At 36.3% G+C, this 27,092-nt stretch overlaps 2 protein-coding genes across 4 annotated transcripts in view; one reads left to right on the forward strand and one right to left on the reverse strand.

Annotated features, from left to right (window-relative positions):
• LOC107745648 (probable JmjC domain-containing histone demethylation protein 2C) overlaps positions 1 to 5,355 on the reverse strand; it is a 145,347-nt gene extending 139,992 nt beyond the window's left edge. For all 3 annotated transcript variants that reach the window (XM_016559570.1, XM_016559569.1, XM_016559568.1), the window contains exon 1: positions 5,041 to 5,355. In XM_016559570.1, the coding sequence (XP_016415056.1) occupies positions 5,041 to 5,175 (135 nt within the window). In that variant the 5' untranslated portion in view covers positions 5,176 to 5,355. The remainder of the gene's footprint in view (positions 1 to 5,040) is intronic.
• A 2,580-nt stretch (positions 5,356 to 7,935) lies between these two features.
• Positions 7,936 to 27,092, forward strand: part of LOC107745650 (receptor expression-enhancing protein 3-like) — a 26,677-nt gene continuing 7,520 nt past the window's right edge. The window contains exons 1-5 of the mRNA XM_016559573.1: positions 7,936 to 8,240; positions 17,730 to 17,802; positions 23,613 to 23,689; positions 23,980 to 24,100; positions 24,354 to 24,467. Of these exons, the coding sequence (XP_016415059.1) occupies positions 8,209 to 8,240; positions 17,730 to 17,802; positions 23,613 to 23,689; positions 23,980 to 24,100; positions 24,354 to 24,467 (417 nt within the window). The 5' untranslated portion in view covers positions 7,936 to 8,208. The remainder of the gene's footprint in view (positions 8,241 to 17,729; positions 17,803 to 23,612; positions 23,690 to 23,979; positions 24,101 to 24,353; positions 24,468 to 27,092) is intronic.

Here is a 27,092-nt window from a genome sequence, read left to right on the forward strand (position 1 = left end):
AACAGAAGAGCTCAGTAACATTTGAATGGAGGGTAGCTTTTTCCAGAGAGGTCTGGCTGGTACAGGACAGGGGTCAGTCCAGGTTAAACAGGCAGATTCTGGGAAGAGCATGTGCGTCACATTCTACAGGCTAAAAGCAGTGTGACATTATAATCTTCATTACAGTACTATTTTAGAAGAAAGTGTAAAGTTTTTGTCAGTGGAAAAATGTGAAAATGTAAAGGTTTAACACTTTAACCTATAAGTTTACATGCCAAACACACAGAAGAAGTGAAAAGTGAACAAAATGCACGTTTGGTTTGGAATACATTGGGTACGATTGCAAAAGCATGTAACACAGTACAGTATGCACACTGTGCATATTCTGCGGGGGTTTTTTCTATGCACTAACGTGCAATGCAAACCATATAACGTATCCCACAATGCAATCGACTTCGCCTTAATAATTACCAAACTAAGGCCCTAATAAATCGGTTTTATTATTTCACCAGCTTTTTCCCATTTTTATGACTGGATTCCACAATTTTGTTCATGTTTTCTGAATTATAAGGTCCTACCAAACACAGCTGCAGAAAACAAATAGCTTTCCTGAATACGAACAAACAGAAACAGACAGTATTCTGCAAGTAGTATGCTAGTATTTCATTTAAATATTTATATAGCCATAGACTGTCCACTACAAGGTTCAGTCTTTAAAATCCAGCTTTCAATGGAAGGCTGTTACTTTTCACAAGAAGCCTGACAAGGAATGCACAACGGAGAGGGCATATATCTAACCCAATAATAGAGATCAAAAGTTCAATGTTTTTCCACCTCATTGCATTCACTTATGCGGCGTCCTTCAACACTCCTGGCAAACTACTGTCGCAATTCGCCCCCGAAAGGGAACACGCTAGAATGCTCTGCATTCAGGTTAATGCTCCCATCCACCTTTAATGTTTAAACTCCAGGCCTGTCAGCCATAAACCTCTCCCACCGATAAGTGTCATATCTCTCGTTTTGAACCACTATTTTACACTGCGAAAGATTACAAGACAGGTTCTTTATATTATGTAAGTCTAATCCACTGACAATTAAGATAGGAAATGTGTCATTGCCTGGGATCAGACAGAACTGTTGTCTGAGTAAAGGTGCACAAAAGAAGATTGTTCAATAAATCTTTTTAGAGAAGATATGAAAACGGAGGCTCACTGTCAAACGAAAACAGTGTAGGGTTATAGTGTCAGTCAGACTGAACAAAGAGCAATCTCTCTGTAGGTTAACTCTGGTTCAGGAGGAACGGCTGAACATAGCGGCCTTTATGCTGTGCTGCAGTGGGGGAGGGCGATGAACGACCACCGGTCTCATGTTACGAGCTGTTTTCTTAAGCCACAAATCACATGGTCACTTCCAGCTCTTTACAGCCAGTTGTTGCCAATGTGATTGAGGGCTGTAAATGAAAGCTGCATTGGTACTTTTTGCAATTAGAGATTTTTCCATCATCATCATCCCTGGTATCTTAGCAAATAATAGTGGTGCGATGTCATGGGAAAAAAAGGCTGAAGAATTTCACAACTAAACGATATGTGATTTTAAGCCATTGAAAATGCTTGCTTACTGTATACTAAATATATACTGCACATACAAGGTTGTAGAAAAGTCTACTATTTCATGAAAAACGTTTTTTTAAATATTCTACTTCAGCCTTGGACTATAAATTAAGCAAAACAATACAACTTTTTTTTAAATGACTACGTTTCCATGTTACCATATTTTATTTTTATTTCCATGCAATGTACAGGAGCCCGACCAAACTACAAGCTTAATTCTTACTTTAAAAAAAGGCAAAGAAACAAAAGCATTTACAGCTTGAACTTTCAGCTGCAGGGCAGCTATTGAGTGCGGAAAGTTCTGCGTGCTGATTAGCAGCGGTACAGTTGGTGACCTCAGGACACAGCCCTGAAAACAAACGGCTTGCATACTGTACACACTTTCTCTATACATACAATGACAGGAGCCGCTCCATTCATCTCCACCGCATGAGAGCTGTCTTGCTGATCAAAGACCAAGCTAGATTTTGCTTCAAATACATAAGAAAATAATGTAAAGATCTACATTTGAAATATTTTCTACTTTATACCTTTAATTGAAAATATTTAAATTGTTTATATTTTACACTTTAGTGTTATAATATTATTATTAATTATATTAAACAATATTTTATAATTTAGGATTTATATATTAGTGGGGAGGTATTTGAGACCCATGAAAATACAAAATTTGAAATTGCTTATTCAATAAAATCGTTAAAATATATGAACGTAAAATATATATGATTAAGGGGCACATAATAAACTGTACAAATTGTAACGATAAAAACAGAAATAATCATTTTAAATATCTTTAAATTAAAATTTCATTCAAATGCAAATATTAGAAATAAATCTAAAGACCTTTAACAACGACAAACGCTACAACATTTTTATGAGGGGGTTGGGTAGATTTATGTATATGTTATTACCTTTTACCACTGACAAAATAAAAACTCTAAATTATCTATAAACATCACGGAGGGCCTGGGAAGTTATTTACTAACGTTATGCATTCATGAATAAAAATAGGTCAGAATTGTTTTATGGCCCTGACCATTTACACAGATGTGTTACATTTGGTCCATCTGTTTGCAAAATACTAGATTGCGAAATGTACTGATTATGTCTGACAGGGAAAAATACTATAATTCAGTATTTCAAATATTTCACTGAGACATTTTGGAGCAAAACATTTAAAGGTGACATATCATGAAAATCTGACTTTTCCAGGTTTTAAGTGCTATAATCAGGTCCCCGGTGCATCTACCAACCAAGGTAACGTGAAAAAGATTAACCCAGTAACTTTGTTTTGGGAAGCCTTTTTCTGCAAGCGTCTGAGAAAACGAGAGTGTCTGATTTTGCTCCCTTGGTGACGTGGCAAAGGGATCTCATTATAATATTAATCTGTAAGTTTCCACCCACTGCGCCGTCACAGAGACTTATATTACATATTGTAAAAAGGGGCATAATATGTCTCCTTTAAACATTATCTCGTTACTTGTCACTTGTCAGCGTTCAACAAAACATGTCATATACAAAGAGCAGTTTTTTTTAATCGGAGTGCAAAAGGGACAAAAGTCACAAGCTGACAACTAATATTACAATCCACCAACGTTGACTGGGATCCAAATAGAGCTCTACAACACGACTCCATTGCCTGACTGACTTCCAAGCCTGTTCTCATGTACCAAGCAGGGCCGGCGCTACCTATAGGCAGAGCAGGCAATTGCCTAGGGCCTCGGGCTTTGAGGCGGGGCCTCCATAAGCATAACATCCCCTATACGCTAGCCCACCAGTCAAGACAGGCAGCAAAATACTAGCCTCATTGTTCATTGCATATGTTTGAATTGTCACTCACCTGCAATTAAACCAATTAATGTTGCCATTTCAAAGCGGTCCCGCCTTCTGAATGTTTGCCGTAATGAGCACATCCTTCAGGTGCTGCGAAGCACAAGGCTAAATGTGCACGCAAAGAAGTACAGCTCCTAATGCAGGTGTGTGAGTTGTCGTCATCTGTTTTGGAGTGATTGCGAGGTATTCGAAATATAAACTTGTTCTCTCGATCAGCGTCATTTCTGGACAGATCATTCACCGGTTTATTACGAGTTTAAAAGAGCCGTTGACGCGCCCAGATGCGACACTTTGAGTTGAGCGTACAGTGAATGACATCGCGTCGGGAGCTGAATAGCAAAATAGCTACAAAAGTAAAAGCAAAGTTTGTATTCATAGTCAAAAAGCAAACACACTAGAACATGTTTTTAATGTTTCAAAAAAGGACCTCAGATGTGTTTTTTCTCAATTCTGCTGATGATTACATTACTGCTCTAACATTTCATTTGTTTCAACTAACTAGAAATTAACTTCTTTTCTGCTTAGTAGCAATTGTTTCTTTCACTTCCACCTGATTTGTGTATATAGTGCATATTTAACAATGCAAAACATAATATCATATTATTAATATTATTAATATGACAATATCTGTAGCAAATATTGATTAAATGGGAGGAAATCCCATACCCAGCTAGAAAAGAAATGATAAAAGCACTGATGTTCATTTACTAAAGTGGTATTCAGGAACCGTGAATAAATTACTGAACAAATTACTGCAAAATAATAATAATATCACGGCTATAATAAAATCCTCAACAAACAAAAAAGAGATTACCTTAGATAAAGTTTGATTAATGTGTACATACAGTGCTGGTCAAAAGTTTGGACACATTACTATTTTAATGTTTTTGAAAGAAGTCTCTTATGCTCAAAAAATCTGAAAAAAAAAACTAATTTTCAGCAAGGATGTTTTAAATTGATAAAACGTGTTAGTAATGACTTATACTGTTATAAAAGATTTTTTTTTTTCTTTTTTAATTTTTAAACAACTTTTTAATCATCAAAAAATCCTGAATAAAGTATCACATATAAAATAAATATTAAGCAGCACAACTGTTTCTAACATTGACAATAAATCAAGGATCATGTGACACTGAAGACTGGAGTAATGATGCTGAAAATTTAGCTTTGCATCACAGAAACAGATTAGGTTTTAAAGTACAGTCAAATAGAAAACCATTGTTTTAAATTGTAAAAATATTTCACAATATTACTGTTTTTTTCTGTATTTTTGATCAAATATATGCAGGCTTGATGATGAGACGTCTTTCAAAAACATTAAAAATAGTAACGTGACCAAAATTTTGACTGGTAAAAATATAAAAAATATAAAAATAAAAAAAAAGTTATATAAATAAAAAGGTTAGGAATCATATTTGTTTCAAGTGCTTTTTATTGGGGGGTGGGGACCTCCAACATGAATTTTGCCTAGGGCCTCCATATGTCTAGAACCGGTCCAGCCAAGCGATAAAACCTAGAATAAGCTTACGTTTAACAGGCTATTTCAAAACTTCATATCCTCACTGAAATCTCCCGCTCGTGAAATGTATTTTTCGCAGCATGTTTGCCGTTGTCTTACCGTCAGTTCGGGATTGTCGTGGTCGCGGTGAGTGACGGCTCGGATGACTCCGGCTCGCCATGACCAGCTCGCGATGTGCGCGGGCTCCAGCGGCTCCTCTCCGCTCACGCACAGGAACCGCTTCCCGACCACCATGGCGAAAAACCCTCGAAAACTTCAACACTCGCACCCTACCGACCGCACATTTACACCGTCAAACTGCGTTCTGAACAAAAAGAAAGAAAGAACCGTGATTTTTTTTCCGCCTTTTTGCGTGTCGACCGCAACCCGGGGATTTAAATTTCTCTCAGCCTCCACCCACGAACGGTTGCTCTCGCGCTCCGTGAAACTGAACACTGGACCGGATCACTGCGAACGTAAAACTGGTATCCCTCCGCCACACAACTCACAAGTCCATGCAAAACCGCAGCAGGGAGATTTCTACGTCCGCCAGACTGATTCATTCTCAATGGGACTAGCTGCTTTCACACTATACGCCAGTGTGAGGAAAACAGTTCTTAGTTGTTGTTGTTGTTGTATTTGGTTCATTAACAGGCAGCGCAGAAATGAAGAACATAAAAACAAGCATCATAAATAAATAAATCAATAAATTCGGTTTTATAAAACTAATTTATCTAATGACATTAATACAATTTCTATCTATCTATCTGTCTATCTATCATCTGTCTATTTTTGTTAAAATGTAATATTTATAAGACAATCAATATAATTATAAACTATATACCTAATAATTACAATATGATTGATATAATAATAATTCTATAAAAACTTTATTTTGATATTAATAATTCTAAAATATATATATATATATGCAGCTTGTTATTTTTTCCATTCCGTCATACAACCATACAGATGAAAATCTTTTTACCTTTTGTGTCCAATTGTGTTTCACGCTTTTGCGAGTATATAGCTACTCCAACAGCTGACCTATGGGCAGTTCGTTGATGAGCACAAGAGGAGCGCTGATATATGGGGAGCATATCCACTGGATACAATCAGTCTGTGTCACCTTTAGGTCAGAGCAGAAGATGGAGACAGATATCTCATGGCTGATAGAATCACAAATCATAGAGTGCCACTGAGATGTGTCCTGCAGACACTCTGCTGAAAGTAGGACGGCTAATCTGTGTCTGCCTAAAATGAACATCAATGCTTAGAACATCTTCTTGAACATCAATGATTAGAAGCAGCAGTGGAGAGAACACCACAAAATGTACACAAAAGTAATACATTTTTCTTTTTCTTAACATGCAGTGTGTATGTAATATGTAATTACAATATGTACTGTGACTGTATAGCTGAATTTATTATATAATAGGTCTACACTGTAGCAGAGACATTATTATGTGAACATTAAACATATTACAGATGAAAGAAAGGATAAAGTTGAAAGAAATAATTACCGTCTGCTAAGTGCCATTATATTACCTCAATATGTACTTAATACACAAAGAGAAAATTAGATGCTTAACACCTCAGAATGCTCAGATGTTTAATTACATGAAGCTGCAAGACACCGAATAGCTCTCTTACAGAAATATTCATGAATTTCAACAAGATTGTCAAGAGAGACCACAATTCACAGATGTCATCTGTTGCCGGATGTCTTCTGCTACCCAAGATGGCTATGCTTGATGTACTATTTCAATCAGTTAGAAAGTATCACCACCATCCTTCCTCTGACAGAGAGAGATTGCTATCACATATTCACAACAGATATATTGTTGTAATAATAGTGCATGTATTGCTTAATATGAAAAAGGGAAATACAAATAAGGGAAATTACAGTTTCTTACAATTGTGATTCAGGAATTATTTGCATTTTTCCACTGTAGTCTAAAAATAACATTTTGGTTACACTTTCCATAATATATTTAGCAGCTGTGTATTATAACATAGATCCTTGTTCAAACAGCTTAGGTCCAAGGTTCAAATCTGTCACTTTGAACTCAGATCCCTTTCTAAGAATTAAACTCTATTTAGGTGGTATTTAAGATTCAGGGTGTTTTTTAAAGATTAGATAGATAGATAGATAGATAGATAGGTAGGTAGGTAGATAGATAGATAGATAGATAGATAGATAGATAGATAGATATTTTATTCATGATATTATTAAAATTAGTTCTATGATACTGAATTTATTCATTTATAATTATTTTTTGTTTTTATATTCTTCATCCCTGCGCCGTTAATAAACCTCAACAGGCTTGCCTGTCTATCTATATTTATATAACATATGATAAAAATAAATAATCATGATATTATTAAAATTAGTTCTATGATACTGAATTTATTTATTTATAATTATTTTTTGTTTTTATATTCTTCATCCCTGCGCCGTTAATAAACCTGAACAGGCTTGCCTGTCTATCTATATTTATATAACATATGATAAAAATAAATAATAGTAGCCCAGAAATAACATTTTAGAAAATAAGTCTTTAATTTACGTGCTTAAAAGCTAAATCTGTTAAACGAAATGGCAAACGACCACAACAAGACTTTGTTTGTTTGTTTTTGGGGGTTTTTTTGCAACACGAACACAGCGCCAACAAGATCATCGATTAGGAGTTTTTATTTTCAACGTTTTTATGTTTGATTGGTCTGTATCTCTTCAAGGTGACTCTCAACGAATCAGCATCGAATGCGTTGAGAGTGTAATGTTTGCGTCTTCGAAACAACGTCACTTAACAAACATTGTATCTAGCCAACCAATGTTCGAGTTTCATGTAAACAAATCATATTAGCCAATCACGTAACAGGAAAAGCGGGCCTTTAAATCAAATTATTAACAAACATTGTATCTAGCCAACCAATGTTCGAGTTTCATGTAAACAAATCATACTAGCCAATCACGTAACAGGAAAAGCGGGCCTTTAAATCAAATTATTTCTGACGTCAACGTGAAAGCGCACCTTTTACAGAAACGGCATCGGCTTGGGCGAGAGCACGAAGAAGATGGGCACAACAAGTGTGTCGTTATTTTAATTCATATTAACTCCATAGTTAGTTTTATACGGGATGTTTGTGTGTAACACTGAGTAATGAGCGAGCGGAGGCTCTCAGGAGACCGTTAATGTTTGTCCTCGTCTGAAGTTGAACACTGAAGTTGAAGTAAGGTTAGCTTAGCTAGCATCTCTCTGTGCTCGGCTCAATCCTGAAGAAAATATGGTGTCCTGGATTATATCAAGATCTGTCGTGTGAGTTTAAAACTCATTTTTTTCCCATAAACATAGTTTATTTTTGAAGCTTGGGTTAAATTAGCTCTTTATTTCGCTGGTTAGCCTATTAGCATCAATATACTGAAGACTGCACACATTGACAATTGAGAAAGTAGATTTATGATCTTCTCAACCCCATATCTGCTCAGATTGTTCAATCAAAGTGCTTTACTGTTTTTAAACATGACGTTTGGGAAGGATCCATGTTATTTGGAAGATAAGAACCAGAAACAGCAAGCCATTGTTATTATGTGCAGTTTCCCGTTTGCCATCACGATTGGATTTGCAGTATCAAGAGGTTTTTGTGTCAGTAGTGAAATTATTAATATGACAGTGGACGTGTGAATTAATATTTTTGTGTTGACTCATTGTACAAGGTTTTGTTGGGGCTTTTGGGTAAGGCGGAGCTGTCATAAGTTTCTGACTTAAAGCTCTGAACTTTTCTTCTCCCTTATGTTAACGTACAGACCTGAACCCATACAGAAAGAAAGACTTTCCCCCAGGGAATCGAAAACAACGTCTGTCTAACCTCAAACTTTTTTCAACATTAGATATATCTAGGGTTGCGAAAGGGGTGGAAAATTTCCGGAAACTTTCCAAAAATCCCTGGAATATAAAAAAAATAAATACTGGAAGTGTTCCACCTTTTTGCAACCCTAGATATATCATGGTGTAATTTATACTACATATTTACAGTTTTTAGCTTCATCCGTTCTTTGATATCATGTCTGTCACTACATGTAATCAGAATTAAATTGGTAGGTCCATAAAGACCCAACAATGCTGTTCAACAGGAAACAACAGTGTTTGCAGGTTAGGTAACTAATGTTACATTTGCGTATATGTATTTTTTCCATTAATTCTCAAGTGTGTAGCATTTTAACCTAAACCAAAGTATAATACATTTCCACCCATTTAGATTGAATTTTGCACAAGTATAATGACATGAGTAATAATAATAATCATCATTCATAATAAAAAATATTGTATGATTCATTATTATTATTATTGTATGTCAAAATCATTGTTGTAATTATTGTATTTACTATTGTGTCGTAAGCAGAAAATGAAAGCATAATTAATATTTGCACACATTTAGATTTGATTTTTTTCATAATGACTTGAAGTATAATGACAAATAATAATTATAGGTCCCACTTTATATTAAGTGGCCTTAACTACTATGTACTTACATCAAAAAATAAGTACAATGTACTTATATATTTTATAATAGTAATAATTATTATTGAATATCTTGTTCACTGTATCATCATCATATTCAGACTGGTGTGTCGTAGGTAGAAATGAAGCAAGAATTAATAATTATTTTAATTAGAAACAATCAGTTCTGTAAATTGGTTATTGAACATTCAAACAAAAATAAGCAGTATTAAACTTCGACCAGTTGATCTCTACTACAAATAGAACACATTTGCCTTAGGGTTGGAAAGATTTGAATGATTGATGATGTGCCTGTCCTTGTTTGGTAGCTCATTTGCAAACAGCAGAAAGAGTATCATTTTGGTTTATTGTGTGTGCAAGACACATTTTGCTACGTGGTCCCCTTACAGCGTTCCAGAGTCACAGGCAAGCAGTTAGGAAGAGACATAGTCAGTCAGAGAAACCAGCAAGTACCAATTACTGTCCACCTTGCTAGTTTAGGGTTATAATTCTGCGGTTAGGATTTTACAACATATACGATGTAGAAGTTCAAATATAGGACAATAACTGTAAGCTTATGGCAAGATGATGAGAAATCAAGACCACATTGTCTGTTTGAAATGCTGCTGTGGGCTTATATGCTGCGTGGTCACTTTCATTACTTTTTTTCCCAGCTTTGTCTCTTTTTTTCTGTTTGAACATTTCCCGATCTCGATTCTAATTTTGATACCACAATAACTAATAGCCCAATACATTTCAAACACCTTAAAGTCAGTAATAAAATAAGAACAAATAAACAATATCAAACAATATGACCAAGTTTTTTGTAAATAGCCTATATTAAATTTTTTGCTCCATCAGTAAAAAGTTACAAATGAATCCAAAGCAGAATCAATTGTTGTTAAATATCATCCTTCTTGAAACGTCCTTGTCAAATTTAGTGGACCAGAACATGACAAGTTTTATTCTATTACAGTATGCAAACTGTGGAGGCTACATCTTTTGAAGTTTCTTTTCAAAATTTGTTGGAATACGAAACAGTTCAAAGGCCTAATGGCTGCGCACCTTGTCAGGCTTTTTAAGTTATTATTATTGTTATTATTTTTTTACATTTGGTCTTACATTTAGTAGGGGTGGGAATCACCAGAGGCCTCACGATACGATATTATCACGGTACTTGTGTCACGGTACAATATTATTGCGGTTTTAAATATATTGCGATATTCTGCGATATATTGCAATTTATTACCCTTTTCCAACTTCAAATTATGTCCCCAAAGGAAAACTTTGACAACATCTGTTTTAACTAAAAAGAAACATTTCTCAGTTTGTTTATCTCACTTCAGTTTTATTGTTGCAGTGCAAAATGGGATTGTCAAGCAGACAAACTGACCAACACTTTCATGAAAACCTGTCATAAATGTTGTATGCACCTGGCAAACTCAACTATTTGTATTACAGTCTAGTCCACCTTAATTAAATGTAAACAGGTATGCACTGCTGTGCTACTACAGGTATTTTGAACAGTGCATGTTATATTGGTAACACTTTAAAATAAGGTTAATTAATTAACTACTTTAATGAACTAAGAATGAACAATAGTTCAGCATTTACTAATCTTAGTTCATATTAATTTCAACACTTACTAATGCATTATTAAAATCAACAGTTGTGCTTGTTAACAGTTAATGCACTCTGAATTAACATGAACTAACAGTGAATAACTGTATTCTCATTAACTAACATTAAGAAAGATTAATACATTAATATATGAATAATGTAATTAACACATTAACTAACATTAACTAATGGAACCTTATTGAAAAGTGCGGAACAAGTAGGCCTATACTGCATAGAAATGTCCTGTCAGCACGTTATTTGAGCGGACTTTGCTTTGAGCGGTACACGAGCGGAACGCACATTCATAGCTCGGAATATTGAGCGGAGCGTCAAACCGCGCAGTGACGAGGAGAGTGAAACATGCGCACCCCTAACATTTAGTGGTTTTGAAGGCTCTCGCATCTGGCTCCAAGTAATAACCGATCCAAAGCATCATCAGAGTGAGCACTGCCTTTCCGTTTCTTAGCAGGAAACTCAAAGTTGACCTGAACCTGAGTGTCAAGGCCCATCTGATGGCTTTATTTTTTCAGCTGCACACCCTGAGAGCAATACCCTGCTTCACAAAAATACTTTTAAGACCACTCGGTGCAGGTCCCATTTCCTTCAGGGGCCCACTGGAGGAAGACCAACTCCTCGTTGTGAAAGCAATGAAAGACTGATGTGCAGCACATTTATTTGTGTTTCATAGGGGCCGTGCAGGTTCTGTTGTGGGAGGAGAGGCCACAGGCAGACAGTGAGGACAATCAAAGCCTTCCAGCGAACTGATTGCTTAACCAACAAGTTGAGCAGACTTTATGGCTTTATTGCACACTGTTAGGGCTGGGCAGCCTGACAGTATATACCCTGCAATGATAGAAACCTCTTAACCGGTAGAGCAGGATGTGTCCCAAACAAGTGAAGAAGGGGAAGAACCTGTTATTAAAGGGGTGTTTGTTAGGCACAACACAAAGCAGAGTTTAGTTTAAGGTTGCCAAGCAATAGCTTGGCGCATTAATAATGATTATTTTATGTGCGGTGGCAGGTGTGGGTATATAAGCTATTTTACATCAACTTTAATATATTTATAATATTACTTTTAATGTGCTTTTGCTTTTATCTCAAGAGATATATATTGTCAGGCATTTTTCTTTTCGTTTGCAACCAGGCCAGGGTTTTCAAATAAAATGAAAAAAGATCAAATGAAAATAATCAAGTGAATGATTGGCCATTGTAAAGTTTTTAATTCCCTCTATTGGGTAAAATAGGCATTATGTCATATTATATATGAAATAAGTCTGACAAAACAATCTGATCAGTTTTTTCCATACTGGTAAAGAGATGTTTTTGAAAGGTGATTCTTTTATATATTCCCTCCTGCATATTTAATTATTCATGGCACCAGACATGTTTCTATAGTCTCTTCTGAGAAATATATTGGGTTTGCATGTAAACTGAATGACAAATGAGTCAGCAGTAACTTACATGACTGATATCTAAAGATGTGCAGAGCTGTTGGCATGTTGGTGATAACACCAAGCTACATGATTTGCTTGGTTGAGAGTAATAGCGACCGTAGACTATTTTATTCTGTTAAAGAACAGTTATTTCATTTATAAAGCAATATATTTAATATATAATAATACCTCAGAGGTCCTTAGGCACTCAGTCTAATGTCATGCCCTAACCAAGGTTATAATTTAGAAAATTTCACCAGTTTAAGTGTTTTTTTGTTGTTGTTTTTTTTATGAGCCATTTGAATCTAGTTTTAGTAGTTATTGTTTGATTCTTTTTTTGTGATAGTAAGTTATTTATTTGAGTATTTTATAAAGGACTGCTTAAGTTTTTGTTTCGGTAACACTTTCATTATTAGTTTTATCCCTCGTTACTTGTGTCACAAGTTGCTCTGCTGGTAATGACATGAGAATGCACTGTTCTGTGAACTTTAAATAAACAAAAAGCCTGTTTCCAGAAATTAACAGTAAAAGTACGGTAGTGCAATTTTAAGTTTCACATAATCTTTACAGATTGAACTTAAATTGACAGTAAAGAGAAAACATATTTTATTAGCTAATGTTTAATTTATGGTTTTTCACTGAATTATAAAACTACTTTTTATTTCTCTCTTCCAAAGAGATTTAAAAACACATTAATAATATTGTACTGTAAAATGACTCAATGAAATTTCTAATTAAATCTATTACAGTTTTTGATTGTATATAGTAAGGAAATGGGTTTATTACCATATTATTTTTACAGTAAAAATTGCAATAATTTTTTTACAATGTAGTTGTTTGTTTTGTCACTCAGACAGATGCTGGTTCAGTGATTGGGTGGTTCTTTTTGACAGAATACACTGATAGTTTAAATTCAGACTTAGAAGAGTCATTGAAGTGAAATTTATCATCAAAGTAAAAGTTTTGCCCCAATTATTCAGTCTCTTGATTTCTGTTAACCACAGTGATATTTCAAAGGTTGAAAAATTTTGATTGGCTGATTGTGTGACATCACATGGCCAAAATGGCTTGCCGCTGGAAGGATGCTGCTTGTTTAGAACACAGAGAATCGCTGTCTGTTTATTTGAGGTTTCTTCATCAACCCTCTACGGACACCTTGGCAATTGAATTGCCATTGGCTAGTAAATATATCCACAGACTACAATTGAATTGTGGGAAAACCGTATTCTCCGGTGTCTACAGTCAGTCTAGCCAACTGCAGCTCCTTGTAAATTACTGAGCACTGTTGTAGGTGAATTTCCTCATTTGATGCTGATTAAAACAATCGTCCAATGAAAGAAAAATACTAGTTATTAGGTACACAGAGCCACATGAATGCGAGTAACAGATCTGTAAATTACAGTGCTCGAGGGATAGCGGCGGGGGGAAGGGTTGAGTGATGTGTGGAGCCGAACACCATTGTTACAGCCTGGTGCCTCTGCTGTTTCTATGGCAACAGGAAAATAAACTGCTGCCAAGGTGGATCTTTGGATGAGGACCATGCAACAGGGAGAACTTTGTGAACGTGTACTCTGCATAGCCACTGCACAAATGTTATGTTTCTTGAGTATTAAAAGGCTTATAAGCATCCTTTTCCCATTGGGTGTTGCAAATAATTATTATTAGATAATCAATTAACCTGTCTGCTTTTTTTTTTTTTTTTTAGAACAATTGGGTGAAAAATCAAGAAATGAATATAGACGGGTGCACAAGATTTTCAGTCTGATTCTCATGAGATCACCTGGAGATTTGGTTTGTTGCTCACACTGCACATAGTGTGGCCCATTAAATATCAGAATCAGAATCAGAATGAGCTTTATTGCCAGGTATGTTTACACATACGAGGAATTTGTTTTCGTGACAGAAGCTTCCACAGTGTAACAGAATGACCGTGACAGAACAAAAAAACACAGATAATAAAAAATAAAAATAAATAAAAAATAAAAATAGAGCAAATAAATAAGGAATAAAAATATATAAATTGACAATTACTAGCCTTTCTCTCTCCCCTCCAGCTAGAGTTGATATTCTTCCCTGCTATGACTAATTGGCTGAGAGAACAGCCTGCTACAAAGAACTCAAAGCCCCTAAATGACCCCGTGGGACCCTGGATGGATGGACAGACAGAAGAGAGGAGTGTAAGGTCCTGCCCAGGTTGTTGAGACTGCACCAGACAGCCAGCTCTTTAACCTCCTTTCAGCTCTTTAAATATAACTATAAAAGTCAGCACCGATAGCCTAGTGGGCAGTGTGCTGACATATAACGCCGTTGCGTTGCAGGCGTCCCGAGTTTGAATCACAGCTTGAGGACCCACTCTCCCACTTTGCTTCCTGTCTACTCTACACTATTCATCTTAATGAAGGCAAAATGCCCAAAAACTAAAACTAATCTTTTAAAAAAAACAAAAAACAATTTGTTAACTACATGTACTTACTATATGGTTTGGGTTTGGCTTAGGGTTACTTGCAAGTAATTATGCATAATTAATTGTTATTATAATAGTAAGTACATGTAACGTGTAACAAGGACACCTTAAAATAAAGTGTTACCAAAAAAAATTTATTAAATAAAAATGCAATTATTTTATAGTACACTTAAATGCTAATATTTAAATAATTTTTTTTCTTTTTTACTTTTTAATATAAATTTTCAATCATAAATCCGCAATCCGTGTTGCTGGCAAGTAAGTGTATGTACTGCTGGTTTTAGTCGCTGCGAAGTGAAACGCATCAGTAAATGAAGTATCATAGTTTTGCATTTTGCTCTGAAACTGGAAGCACATAGCCTAGATTTATGCTTTCAGTTCAAATGGAAATCTTATACAGCATTACAGTTAGTCGATCTAAAATGGTGATCGTGCAGTAAAAGCTGTCAACCATATTGGTATGCAAATGACCGGTCTGAACGTATTTAGCCAGCACATTTTTTATTTTGGTTGTGCACCTGTGCACCACTTATGTGCACCCCTGAATGTTTTCCACGCATAGCGTGCAGACGTATTTTCATTATCGATTAGTATTAAACCCAGAGAATGATGTTGAGTTCTTCATGTGCAAGCACCACTAAAGAAAATTTAAAAAATACTTTGACTGTTTTATGTTGTGTCATCTTGCCCTTTATAGATGTTCCCTGGCTAGGAAAATAACATGCGCCTTTGCACACAGATGGTCATAGTTAAAGAAATAGAAGGAAATCACAAATTTGTTACTGTCATAATAGACTTTGTTTCTCCAAAACTGCACCAGAGCCAAGTTTTCGGGCTGATATTGGAATGGGCTTAATTTCTGGGTCACACACTGTCTATAATTGGCAGTGGAAACGGTACAAACTGTCCCCAAATTTAGCTGCACTGCTGAGTCAAGATGCCTGCCTGTCTGCAGAGACACAGTGCCTCTAAATCATCCCAGTGCAGAGGTAATGTTTCAACCCGAGACAGTTCACCAAAAAGCTACTTTGAATGACTCTTTTAGCCCTCGGGGAAATGCCATTTTCAAGGCACAACCTTAGTATGAAAGTGAAACATTGGTTTCAGAGAGCAGCATTATCATCTGGGAAACATCAAGCCTGGTTCCTGTCTGTGAAACCTCAGAAAAGTCTGCGTGGCATGTCGAAGCGAATGCTAGCAGAAGCTTTTGTCTGGGCCACAGGCAGTTTGGGGCCAAAATTCCGTGTGTTGCCCTGCTTTTGTGGAGTTTATCCCCTGAACTTATTTGTGTGGTTCCAGACGAGAAGAGGATTTGTTTTGTGTATGGCTCCTCTGATTGTGCACTAATTGCTCGGTGACAATGGAAGTCTTGCACAAGGAGGGGGTTCACTATCATCAGTAGGTTGTAGTATCTTCCGCTAGTTCCCCAACAAATTTAGTCGAGCAGAACATAATAAATGGGGCTCGTGTGAGGGCGACAGGCTGCAGATGAAGGGTTGGCGCTGGGCCCATCTGCCAGTTTATTGGCTTGTCTCAGGTCAGTCGCTCATAGGAAGAAATTGAATAACTTAATGATTTACTAAAATGAACATATCAGTGTGACCCTAATGTCCACCTTCATCCCATGTTTGCATTATATCCAATTAAATATAATTTCCCAAACTGGATAATTTCCCAAAGTTAGGTCATTGCTCAAAGTTTTCATTTTTCTTCTGTTGAACACAAAAGAAGATATTTTAAAGAATGTTAGTAACCAAGCAGCTGACGGTAGCCAGTGACTTCCATAGTATTTTCTTCCATACTATGAAATTCATTGGCTACCGTCAGCTGTTTGGTTACCATCACGCTTCAAAATATCTTTTGTACTTGGAAGAAAGAAACTCATTTCAGTACAAATACGGATGTGGAGTAAATTTGAAGGTGAATAAAAAAATGACAGAATTTTCATTTTTGGGAAAACTGTCTAATTAAGTTTAAAGCTGGAATATGCTACATGAGTTTTCAAATCTGAAAAGATTTCATAAACTTGCCAACTGTTAACATGGTTACAAAAGACTGATCACACACTGCCAGACTTTCAAGTCGTTACAAACACAACAAACTCATGGAGAAACATGTGCCATGTTGCTAAGAGATGCATGACAAATAAAAATAATATGTGTTCTAAAATCAGCTCAAAATATTAAACATTTCTGATATCTGCCGACTGGATTAAATCAAAGTCTGAAGCTAGAAAAAAGAGTGCCTATTAATACACTACACAATTTTCTGGGAAATCTGTCAATTCCAATTGCCAAAAATCTGTAGACTGCCTCTAACCTTCAGCATTTGTGTTGTGTATTCCAGCTTTTTGTTGATGTGTCAAGGAGATGCTTCATAAATTTGTTTTAAAAAATCACATTTATATTGTCCTCAATATTGTGTAGTACTTGTTGCCATTTTGGTTTCTTCAAGCAAAAAGAGCTAGTGTTAGTTTTCTACCAGCCCTGCTCTATGGACTGCAGTCCACATGGATTTAATCTCTATTAGGGCATGTTTTACATTAGGTGTCTCCTGCATTTTTGTCCCTTCAGTGTTCTTTATTTTTTTCTTTTGGGACGGAAGAAAAGGAAATCGTTGTTTACCTTGTAAGCACAATCAGACAGAGGAAGTGAGTGGCTTTTAATAGAGCTAGACACACAGAGATGGGAGTATCCAAGCCCATTAATCGTCCTGCTTTTGAAGAATATCTAGAGATTTACAGTTGTTTTCCCTTTATTTATTTATTTTACCCTCTCTTTCTTTGCACAGGCTGGTTTTTGGAAACCTGTACCCAGCGTACTACTCCTACAAAGCAGTGAAAACCAAAAACGTCAAAGAATACGTAAGTATAAACGCAGTGTCCATTCACATACTTTTTTTTGGTTGTTTTTCCATTTAGCAGGCTTTTGACTTACCAAACCAACTTGCAGTTTGATTGCTACAGGCTCAGTCTGCTCTGAAATAACCTGAAGTTTAGTGTCCCGCTCAAGGGATCAGTAGTGTTTATTAATCAACACTTCTACAACTTTTGGGTTACTAGCTCAGATTTTTAACTGCTAAGTCACACCACTCCTTGAAATGAGACTTTATTGTTTTAGATTATTGTTTCTGTGCATGTTCGGGCATGTTGGGAGGGAGTGTGTGTTGGCTTGTATGTCTGGATCAGGTGACATGTTCTCTCTACACTTAGTTGTTTTAAAGGACCCACCCTGTGAGAACCCATCCTACATCCTCAGGAGAAAGATCAATGCAGGTGTTACGTTGAAATGCTAATTCAGGTCCAGCCAGAATCAGTGTCATTTATAGTCAGCAACACCTTTAAGCAACATTGTGGTGAACCTGCAAAGCAGGATATAATGAGGGAAAAAATGCAGAATGTGGTTTTGCTCCATTGAAGCCAAACCATAATCTTCTGTCAAAGTTCTCTTTGTTCTTGTAAAATGATTTGAATGTTTTTTTATTTTAAAATTAAAATTGTGTGTTTTAAATTTGATTTACTTGTTGTTCCATGGAGCCTAACACCGTGTCTACACCGGACGCGAGCGGCGCGGCGCGACAAAATACTATAGAACTCATTATAATCAGTGATGCTGTCTACACTGGATGCGGCGCAACATGACAAATCCCTGACAGAAAACTGCTGCTGTGTTCTATTTATGACGTATTGACACAAATTTCAAATGATTTTCAACTGCCGTGTCCGGTGTAGACACGGTGTAAAGATTCAGATGCTCTCCTTTTGTGTTTGGAATGACATGAGGGCGAGTAAATTAACAAGTTTTATTTTGGGGTTGACTATCACTTTAAACATTCCTCTTACTTGACTGTCATGCCTTTGTCTACTTCAGATGGCTAATTTTAGATTTCCTTAGTGGTTGTACTGGTGTTATTTCAGTACCCTAGAAACCTTAGGGGCCGTTTACACGACAACGTTTTCAGCCAAAAACGGGAAACTTTTTATGCGTTTTACCTGTTCATTTACATGACAGCGGCATTTTGGGGACTGAAAATGCATATTTTTGAAAATGGGTTTCAAAGTTCAAGTTTTTGAAAACACCACCGTTATCGTTTCAGTGTAAACACCCAATACGGGAATCTCTGAAAATGGCGATGTCATGCGCGTGCGTAGTACATGTTAGGTATGTAGACATGCGCGCTTTGTGCAGTATGTGTCGATTTTAAAGGCAAGCGTGAACAAACATACACAACAATGGCGGAGTACATGGTACTGTTGTTGCTGCTCAAGAGTTTGCTAACGCTTCTTCAGCAAAGTGTGGATTTACTTCACCAGTATTACAACCAACAGCGGAGACACATCATATACATCATATAATCTTCACTTCCCTACAGGTACTGTTTACTAACAAGGTGACGGTGCCAACTACTGGTCTGGCATACGTAATACAACGTTTTTGGCCGTTTTCGCAGATATGTGTAAATGTGAATCGTTTTGAAAACGTTGTCATGTATACGTGAAACATTTTTTAAAACACAAGGGAAAAACGTTTCCGTTTTTGACTACATCGTTGTCGTGTAAACGTAGCCTTAGAGATATTTGTATTAGTGCTGCTAATTGAGTTATTTCTACTGTGAAATGCATTCCCCTCTACTTAAATTGTAGAAGCTGTGCCAGGGCTACCTCTCCTTTTTTTATTTTTTTTTATTTTTTATTTTTATTATGCAAACAGATATACAATTTACCGGTGGCAAATCAAATACAGGGCTACCTCTCCTAAACAGGACAGTTTTATCTGTCATTCGGTATTTCAGAAAGTATTTAAATTTTGGAAAATGTAGCATGAAAAAAAAAAAAAACATTTTCTTCTTAACATTGCTGTAACAGCCTGCAGCCAACATTGGTTTATCAACAAAGGTGCTCTCTGTTTGTTTTACGTTAACTGGTCAGTAAGCATATATCAATAAATCTGTATACATAGGGCATCGACAGTAATGATTTTCTGAGCATTAACATTTTCTTAGAAAATAGTTCCTGATGAATGTCTTCATCTGTTGGAAACCAACAAAATACTATGCAAAACATTTCAGATTTAGACACTGGGAGCAGAGGGAGGATATTCCAAGAAAAGCTTGCTTAAAGGAATGTCTGATGAACATGTCGAGTATGACAGATATGTTGTTTAAAACAAAACAAAACAAATCTATGATTTTTTTTTTGTTAAAAACTGGCAGCTGTGTTTGCCAGAACCTTGCTGTAAAAAATGGTAGCAACATTTAATTTTTTTTATAAAAACATATTAACTTATATAATGTAAATATACCAAAGTACTAAAATCTGTTTTATATCTTTATAATATACTGAAAACCACCATAAAACATAAGTGGTTAAGGGGTTCATACACACCAATACAGCATTATGGTAACAAAATATGACACTAAAATACTGCAATAATCATTAATTTATATATATAAGATATATAAGATGTAACACAACTGATAACTAAGAAGAAACCTTTATTTAAAAAAAATAAATAAATCAAATGTGTAGTGACTTTTCCACTGTAAATTAAAAGGTGGCTTGTTCTTTTGAATTTCCACTTCCAAAGTGATCCGAAATGCTTGTTTATCATATATATAATAAGGGAACTGTTGACCAAGTAATATTTTTTTTTTAGTTATGATTTTTTTAATATGATTATTTTACATTGTAGCTCAGAAAATCATGTTGATGCACTCTTTTTTTAATAAGAAAATAATGCCAAAACCATGGTTACAGTAACACACCTTCAGTAGAAGTAAACCAGGCCACTGTTCTGGAGTGTTTCAAGGCAGAAATGTGCGGCTTGGAGCTTTGTTAAAGATTAATAAGTGATTATGTCAAAGTAGTCTCATGTTAATATACTTATATTTAATATATACTGGCCTGAATTGCTCTGGAACCAACCGTCAGGCCAACCTTATTGTCAAGCCCATTATATATTTGATCTGTAAACAGATGCATTACTCAATGTCGGACACGTTTATGTAAACAGCAGTGGCGGCATCACGGACACTGGCAGCCCAACATCACGGATGTTTATATGCTTTGCTAGAATGTAGAATGTTCCTGAATGTTCAAGTGGAAAGTCAATTTCGGTAAACTTAGACTTTTAATAGCAAACCCTTGGAAAAAAGAAGAAAGCTCAATCGACCGCAAAAGCTGCTTTTTAAAAACATGTCATAACCGTTTCTGCGTTTGCCTTTGAGTGCAGACGGGTAATTGAGAAACCTCTTTCAAATCGCTTTCAAAATAGAACTAGACAAATAATGCTTTGTGTTGCAGGCCTTTTTATAGGGCCGGTGGACTGGAGCTGCTGGTTTACGTTGGATTTTTTTTTAAAAAGTTTAAACGCAGCTTGACAAAGCATGTGTTTACTAGCATAGACTAGATGCTCTTAGAAACCGCACTGTGCTTTTTCCACTCGGAGCGATACCTACAATACCTACAACTCCTGTTTGTTAGGAGTCAGCTCATATGTCTCTCTGCTCAGTTTAAATGTTGAACAAAGAAACCTCTCTACGGTACACACGCGGAGCAGGAAAGGAATACGTCCATTCACAATCAGGATACTTCAAAGGGTTTTTTTGCCGTTGGAAATCCAGGCTACACAACTGCAGCGCCGAACAGGAAAGGCATGCTTGTCTTGGACGCCGGCCAATTCTTGAATCGCCTTCAACCTGGTTCTTCGAGATGGAACAAAGCGGTGGAAATTCTGCTTACATCTCACATACTTCTCTAATTGAAGCCAGGTAATTGCAGACTTGTAATAAATAGGATTGTCTGGAGGATTATGGGAGAAAGGCTTCTACATCTGATTAGATTTCTTGCATCGATGCAGTCTGCAACCAAAGCGCTCCACCGCTGGTGGATTTCGATTGACCGTTTGTCACGGAGCGGCAGCTTTCCTGCGGCTGATGCAACGCATTGATCTCTCTCAGACCACTGAAGGTTCATTGGGAGGACACCAATTAAATCTGACGCCTCCTGTCAGGCTGGTAATGCTGCCTCTGCATGGATTCATTTGACTTTGTTCGGTGAGGCTGAAAATATCACCTAATACCTCCGAGAGCTGCAGCTCAAGGCTGGGGATCACATGACTGTCTGCACGGGCGTTTGAAATTGAAATGCTAAGAAGCTGGCTGAAAGCTCGCTGTGGTTGAGAGCAGAGGAGAGGTAGAGCATACCAAACAGGTCCTGCTGCAGAGAGACACACACAGAGAGCTGGGATGGAAATTAATGTCACGGCCATAATGATTTTTTGTTACACTTGACTGTGTTTCCGTCTCCTCCTAGGAAAAAAGGTGCGTTTGGATTTGTGTTAGCGAGCCACTGAGTGCAGAAAGATTAGGCGTTGTCTCTTCTGAATGGAAAAAAATGCATGAGTTTTATTTTAATATTCTTTAGCATAGTAGCAGGTGTTTTATGTTTGAATTAGTGTGGCGCATCTCCTGGCTTTGGCAGTAGGTGATCAGTGCTGCATTAAGAGTAGCACTTGGCTTGGAATGCACAGTATATCTGTGTGGTGTATTGTATCATCCAGTTGGAGAGTTTTTTGTTTGTTTTAATTGCCGTCCAGCTGTTAGAGGCAGAGACAGCTTATTCTTTCACCTCAACTAAACAGTTGATCATCAGTCTGTCCATCATAGTGCAACACTGTCCACTTTTTCATTGGCCTTGGTTCTGGAAGTATGTGGAAGTGCCCATAGGGATTTTAAGTTTTTGCTAAAGAGTTAAAAGCCATGAATCAAACCAACCAGCTACAAAGTGAATCACAAAATTACAACTTTGATTTAAAGATTAATTAAAAATTGTAATATAATATTAAAAATATATGTATATTTATAAATCAAACAAAAAGGTACAAAACTGTGAACTACAATCCCAAGAAGCACTGGGAACGCTTTTATTGTTAATTGGAGAAATATTTGAGAAATGATTGATTTAAAGATTTTGATTTTATTGATGCCACAGTACTTTAATCAGTAGAAAGATACACATTTTTGTATTTGGGAAGTGATGGGATAATGTACAGCACAATGATCACTTCATGTCAGGGTTTATTTTGAAATATTGACCAGTTTGACCAGGGTTTATTTTGCGACAGTGGCCAGCTTTTTTCTCTCTCTCGGTGTTATTGGGTAATATCTATACTCTTTGTTAAAAATAAATGTTAAAAAAAAATCAATAATTGATTACTGTACAGGTCACATTTTCTATATCAGTGCACTTGACAGTTTTTTTTTTCTGCTGTGTGTTTATTTCTAATTTAGTACATGAATGTGTGTATTATGCATTCCTTAATCATGTTTGTTTTCTTCCTTTTTCAGGTGCGATGGATGATGTACTGGATTGTTTTTTCCCTGTTTACAGTAGTGGAGACTGTCACAGATCTAACCATAGCCTGAGTTTGACCAGGGTTTATTTTGCGACAATGGCCAGCTTTTTTCTCTCTCTCGGTGTTATTGGGTAATATCTATACTCTTTGTTAAAAATAAATGTAAAAAAAAAATCAATAATTGATTACTGTACAGGTCACATTTTCTATATCAGTGCACTTGACAGTTTTTTTTTCTGCTGTGTGTTTATTTCTAATTTAGTACATGAATGTGTGTATTATGCATTCCTTAATCATGTTTGTTTTCTTCCTTTTTCAGGTGCGATGGATGATGTACTGGATTGTTTTTGCCCTGTTTACAGTAGTGGAGACTGTCACAGATCTAACCATAGCCTGGTGAGTCTGACGATTGAGTCTTCCTTCACACCAGCGACGCATTTTCCTGATTACAAGTGATTCATGTCAGGCTAAAGAAGCAAGCCGTTTCATTTAAGATCTTGTTTTTGTTTCCCTAGACCAAGGAATGCAGGGAAGCAATCAGGGTTTAATGAAACGAAGTTGCCATTTTAATTTAGAGTAGCACAAATTAATTTGTTTGAATACAGCTTTAATGAGTGTAATTATGTTCGCTGATTAATCAGATGTAACGTGGGTTCTCATATCTCTTTCTCCCCTCTGATCTGAAGGTTTCCCCTCTATTACGAGATCAAGATTGCGTTTGTGATCTGGCTTCTGTCTCCCTACACGAGAGGAGCTAGTGTCATCTACAGAAAAGCTCTTCATCCTCTGTTGTCCTCCAAAGAAAGGGTGAATCTATGCTTCATACACTGGTTTTGCAAAGCATTTGAGCAAATATTGTACTATTTTTCACCATAATGCAAAATGAAAGATGATTTTTTTCCCCCTGCTGTTCTGCGACCCTATAAGAACAGACCACCAGTTGAGAACTACAGATCTAGTCCTCCTTTACTCATTTACAATACCATTTTCACATATTTTATTGTTTGGCTATGTACTTTGTGACTAGAAAGTACTCAATCTTGCCCTAATGTTCTTGAAGGAAATTGACGATTACATAGTCCAGGCGAAAGAACGAAGCTATGAGACCATGGTGAACTTCGGTAAGCAGGGCCTGACCATTGCTGCAACTGCTGCTGTGTCTGCTGCTGTCAAGGCAAGTGTGTGTGTGTGTTGAACATAGACACATAGAATGAGAGAGAGCTGTTTTGAACAGTTTATATATAGTTCTGCCTCTGATATGTAGGTTTATACTGTGTGGGTGTTTCCAATTTCAGTAATGAAGCTAGCTTGAGTCCTTTTAAAGTCTACATTATATCAGAACAGACCCTATTTGCTTTCTTAATAATCTATTTCTTTGAATGTTCTGTTTCACTCAGGAATACACCACCCTTTGAAAGTTTGGATTGAGATAGTTTTGTTGTTGTTGTTAAAATTATTACTTTTATTCAGCATTAAATTGATCTTAAGTGACAGTAAAGACATTTATGTTACAAACATTTCTATTTCAACTTTACTTTACTTCTTTTACTTTACTACATAACTCTATTTCTTTTGAACTCTGTATTCATCAAAAAATCCAATACAAAATTGTGCAGTTTCCACAAAAATATTAAGCAGCAAAACATTGATGCTGCTCAAGAAACATTTATTGTTATCAAATCAGCATATTTGAATTATTTCTGATGGATCATTTGATACTGAAGACTGGAATAATGGCTGCTGAAAATTCAGCTTTGCATCACAGGAATAATTTACATTATAAAACAGATAGTTCCGGTCCTTGACTCTGATTGGCTGAGCCACGTTCGAAGCTGTTGTAATTTTAAATATATTAAAATAGAAAACATTTATTATTTTAAATTGTAATAATATTTCACAATATTACTGTTTTTACACAAGAGACTAAAAAAAATAAAAATCATACCAACTCCAAACCTTTGAAAGGTAGTGTACATCAGATTATGAAAGTAAACGGGTTGCAAATGACACTTCACCTTAACCCTTTTTTTTCCTGTCCCTATTCCCTGTGCAACAAAGTGCACTGGCACAAACCTGCAATACCAGCAATAAATGACACACTAATGACTTTCATTTGCAAGCAAAGGTCACTGTTCCTTTGTGAAAACAACCCAAAGCCATTAGTATAAGTGCAGTAGTAAATGTAATCATGCTGATATCCTAATCAGAAGCAGAACACAGGGCTGCTCAACAGTTTTCATTTGGCCACTGTCCTGCCTAGGCTCTCTCTGAAAAGATGCCGTTATTGAAAGATGTCTCTAAAGTGGAACCAGTGAGCTTGTAAAAGGCTTGTGTCAATCTTTATTCTTAAACGCTGCCATATATTCCCCATCATACCTCTTCTTTTTTGCTTTTACCCTCTTTCTGGCATGTTGCTTCTGTTTTCTTTGTGAAATCCTCTCTTTGGCGATGAACTTTTTCTTGTTACCTTGTACTGATATAGACTGCTCTATAGGAATACTGCAGCCCTGTTCTCTCCAGTGCAGGTAATGCTATAGTGTCTACAGCATGTGGAAAAGCAGTATCATTTTAACAGCTTTTTAGCTCATGCTTTCCTTTTCCCATTTTTTCATTGTTTTTCTACATTTTTGCAAACTTAAACATGGTGTTAAGCACTAATAGTATTATTACATCAGTTTAAAACATTCATGTTATGAGGCCTAAAATGTCCCTATCCAAAGAATGTTTTTTTTAATCTCATGTCCATTGTTCAGTTAAGCTCTCTTCCAAAACCCAAGTGTGCTGCATAATTCTAGCATAGTTGTGCTGCCTTCTAAACGTGTGGTCACATTAGCACAATTTTGTCCATATATTCCCGGAAACTAACAAGTGGAGGCGGGTGCTAAAAAAAAAAAAAAAGCACTTTCCACAGATATTGAAAAGTGTTCCATAACACCCTCAGATCTTAAATCTTCCATAGTATCTTATGTCATCAACAATTGGCAAAATAAATCAGTATTTGAGTATGAAATTAACTCTACTGTGGGTGAAAGTCGCATCTTTATTTCCAATAACTGCTGGGATCAGATCACATATACACAATGTTGAACAGGACATTCCAGAATCACACCCAAGTTCTTAAAGGGTTATTTCACCCAAATATGAAATTCTGTCATAAATGACTCATCCTCATGTCGTTCCAAACCCATTAGACCTTCGTTCATCTTCAAAACACAGATTAAGATATTTTTGATGAAATCTGAGAGTTTTCTGACCCAGCATAGACAGCAATGGAACTACAACGTTCAAGGCCCACAAACGTATTAAGGACATCGATAAAATAGTCCATGTGACATCAGTGGTTCAATTGTAGTTTTATTAAGCTGATGCAGGAGCCGGCATTCTGACGTAAAACCTGGATGCGCTGCAGCTTGTTTACAAAGAGAGGAATGCACACTCATTCATTGTAGTACTATTGTGAACGCGCGTCGAATTCTGACACAGAAGAAGTCATTATTTTTGTTTTGTCGTTTTCTCATAGCTTCATAAAATTAAGGTTGGTGTCACATGGACTGTTTTATCATGTCCTTACTACTGTTATGGGCCATAAAACGTTTCAGTTGTCAGTGTTGGGGGTAACGCATCACAAGTAACGCAAGTTACGTAATCAGATTACTTTTTTCAAGTAACTAGTAAAGTAACGCATTACTTTTTAATTTACAAGAGAATATCTGAGTTACTTTTTCAAATAAGTAATGCAAGTTACTTTTTTTTTTTCACTTTATTGATTGACAGCTCTCCTGTCCCCATGTTGAGAGAA

The sequence above is a fragment of the Sinocyclocheilus rhinocerous genome, unplaced genomic scaffold, assembly GCF_001515625.1.
Source record: "Sinocyclocheilus rhinocerous isolate Xijiao unplaced genomic scaffold, SAMN03320098_v1.1 scaffold768, whole genome shotgun sequence".
Lineage (NCBI taxonomy): Eukaryota > Metazoa > Chordata > Actinopteri > Cypriniformes > Cyprinidae > Sinocyclocheilus > Sinocyclocheilus rhinocerous.